Source organism: Micropterus dolomieu, linkage group LG17, assembly GCF_021292245.1.
Source record: "Micropterus dolomieu isolate WLL.071019.BEF.003 ecotype Adirondacks linkage group LG17, ASM2129224v1, whole genome shotgun sequence".
Classification (NCBI taxonomy): Eukaryota; Metazoa; Chordata; class Actinopteri; order Centrarchiformes; family Centrarchidae; genus Micropterus; species Micropterus dolomieu.
The window spans coordinates 37218333-37221527 of record NC_060166.1 but is presented as its reverse complement, the minus strand read 5'-3'; the positions used below and the strand labels follow the sequence as shown (position 1 = coordinate 37221527).

Genomic DNA, 3195 nt, shown 5'->3' with positions numbered 1-3195 from the left:
ATGCAGTGAGGAATGCACAGACCTGTATATTGGGGAGACTAAACAACCACGACACAAACGCATGGCTCAACACAGAAGGGCCAACTCCTCAGGTCAAGACTCTGCAGTCTACTTACATCTGAAGGACAGAGGACACTCGTTTGAGGACCACCAGGTGCACATTTTAGACAGAGAAGATGGATGGTTTGAAAGAGGTGTCAAGGAAGCATCTACACCAGGGTGGAGAAGCCGTCATTGAACAGGGGAGGGGGTCTACGCCACCACTTATCCCTCACTTACAATGCTGTCCTTTCATCACTTCCCAGGAAACTCAACAAACGTAACCTATTGGCCTCAGGTGAAGATACCAACGATGGTCGTTCAGTCTCGGCCACAGGTAGTCTTAACGACTGTAACGACTGTCGTCACAGCAACCAGGAACACTAACGAACCAGCGGTATCGATGACCCGGGCCAACGACCCCACTGAGGTTAAATAGCTGAGTTTCAGCTGTCAGTCAGTCAGAACTGAAGAAGTCCTTTGGATGAGGGACGAAACGTCTTCCAGTATCTCCAACCAAGTTCAGTTGCCCTTGACTTTAACCTTCGTTGGATACATAAGATATATAGTGTCTAATTTAAAGTGATCAAAACTTTTTGCAAACAATAAAATACACGTTTTGTTTGGTGGTTAAGTAGTTAAGCTCTTTGTATACCAGTGATGTAAAGCATATAGTGAAATTATTATCTGTGGCTATAAATCTTTCATTATTGTCAAAAATAAAAACTCAATTCAATTACTGGTGCCTTTAATCCACCTGTTCTGCACACTTTATTTGATTGCTTCAAATGCCCACTTTGATTCAAAGTAGCACATGCAGTATCAAAAACAAGTGTTCACCTGTGGAAAGCAAATTTCCTAATCCCCCTAAAAAAGAATACAAAAACATTATGCATTCATTAAATATTTATTATCCAACGAAGGTTAAAATCAAGGGCAACTGGACTTGGTTGAAGATACCTTATCTTCAATTTACTTTGGTTTACTCCTCCAACAATTACAACATTTATTTGTATTGACTTTGCCTGTTTTTAGATCTTTGTATTGAGAATTAGATGAACATTCTTATTATTATTATTAATGATTATTTAAACTTGACCACAAAGATGATGCAGAGTGCATACCTTTCCTCACTGGTCAAGATTAAAATCTGTTAGACATCTTACATTTTAGCAAAGATTAGACTTTTACATATGATACGGATTTTGGTCAAATTCAGTCCATACATCACAGGATTCAAAAGGGGCTGACATGTAAGGAAATATAAAGATATAAATATTCGCAACATGTTTGGTACACTGTTCATATTAAACCTACTCTGTAATATTTCAAAGAAACAACCAAAAGAAAAGTTCAAGAGAGAAGCAAGGTGAGGAGTGCAGGTACTGACAGCTTTTTGTCTGGTCTGTTTAGAACCAGAAAAACAAACTTTAAGAATCCTCATGTACGTGTAAAAGATTACAGACATCGGAGCAAAGACTGTGAGAGAAAAAGCAATGAGTTCATAGACATTATTCACACTGGTGTCATAGCAAGCTAGTTTTATGATAGAGTAGTTGTCACAGTAGACTTTGTTAATGATGTTCCCACACAGCTGTAAAGGGATACTTAAAGATAATGTGACAGCATTTATAAGAAATGAGTATAACCATGATACACCAATAAGCAAGACAACCTTCTTAAATGTCATATGTGCGTTATATTGTAAAGGATAACAGATAGCAAGATATCTGTCATAAGACATGATGGCTAAATTGGCAAATTCTATACTTCCATATGTAAATAAACACAAAATCTGCAGGAAGCAAAAGGGAGCAGAAACAGTGTGAATGTCAGAGAGAATCTGAAGCAGAAGGAATGGAAACAACCCTGTACTACCATACAGCTCATTTACAAACAGGCTGCACAGAAAAAGGTACATAGGTTCATGTAAGCTTCTGTTCATACAGATAACCACAATGAGCAGAAGATTGGCAGTGAGAATAAAAATATATTAGAACATAATAATCACAAAAAATAAATATTTAAAATTGTTGCTGTAAAAGTAGGCACTGAATACAAAGTATGAATAATTTGTTGAGGTTACCATGATGCTGTTTTGGGCTTGTAAAAAAAAATATAAAAAAACAACAAGAACTAATGCACCAATCATATTACATTTCCACAAATATTGTAGCAATCTAAACTAAAATAAGTGAATTTTCAGGAGCAATGAGCAAATACCTTACACTCACCATTCTCGGATTTAAGTCAACAGAATGAAACTAAATAGTTTATGACCTTGTATGAATCTTTACATTCATCTGCTGTCCTGCTGTAGACAGACTGAACTGAAACTGTGCTTCTGCGTCTTAAAGCTTTCAAGTCAGAGACGCCCACAGAAGCAGGCTGACCTTATTATCAAAAAACTCAAATATTCTTACTGATTTCTAACTGGTTAAAATATTGGCAAGATAGCTTAAAGCCCCCCTCCAGTGTATTTTGACATTTCTATGATATTTCATATTTTTCTGAGTCACGCCTTCACACCTCGTTAAGTCAGCGCGTCAAACCGATAAACATCTTTGTGAGCTAGCTAACCAATTTATCATGTCATTTACTTAGAACTTACAGTAGGTGTGTCTCTCTGTGTCTGATTGTTGGTTTGTCTTTCTAGTTTAGTTAGCCAAGTTAACTAAGCTAGCATAGTTATTACAGAAAGTTAGCTAACAGAGGATTTTCATTTATTTTTTAGTTTCCTCCTCTTGGTTTAGTGTGCTGTTCATTTTCATCATGACATTTGTGCGTGCGGTGTTGGAGGACAGATGACAGAAAACGCGTTGCACTTTCACCTGCCACCGTCTTCTACACAGTCTGCAACATGCATTTTACTGACGGCCGTTTTACCAATGCATCGGCGGAGGCACCCACCACCCCTGCGGTAAAGTAAACGCACCATAAAAAGTAGTGGTAGTTATTGTGTGTAGTGTGTCACGGCTGTCGCTGTCACCCTTGTGTTTCCCCTTTTCCCTGTCTCACCTCTACCAAGTAGGCTGTGTCCCTGGGGAATGAAGACCCGCCTACTTCCTGGTTTCTGGGGTGCTGACATCTGTACCGCCCATTGGTTCCCTCTGTTTTCCACTCAACCAATGGCTCGTCATCACGTTAATTACCTCC

General features: G+C 38.6%; 1 protein-coding gene across 1 annotated transcript; it reads right to left on the bottom strand.

Moving 5' to 3' along the window:
* Positions 1–1201: 1201 nt before the first annotated feature.
* Positions 1202–2128, bottom strand: LOC123986611 (olfactory receptor 142-like). Its single transcript, XM_046074970.1, is given in 1 exon segment — positions 1202–2128. A coding segment is annotated over 1 exon segment (927 nt).
* Between the last annotated feature and the right edge of the window lie 1067 nt (positions 2129–3195).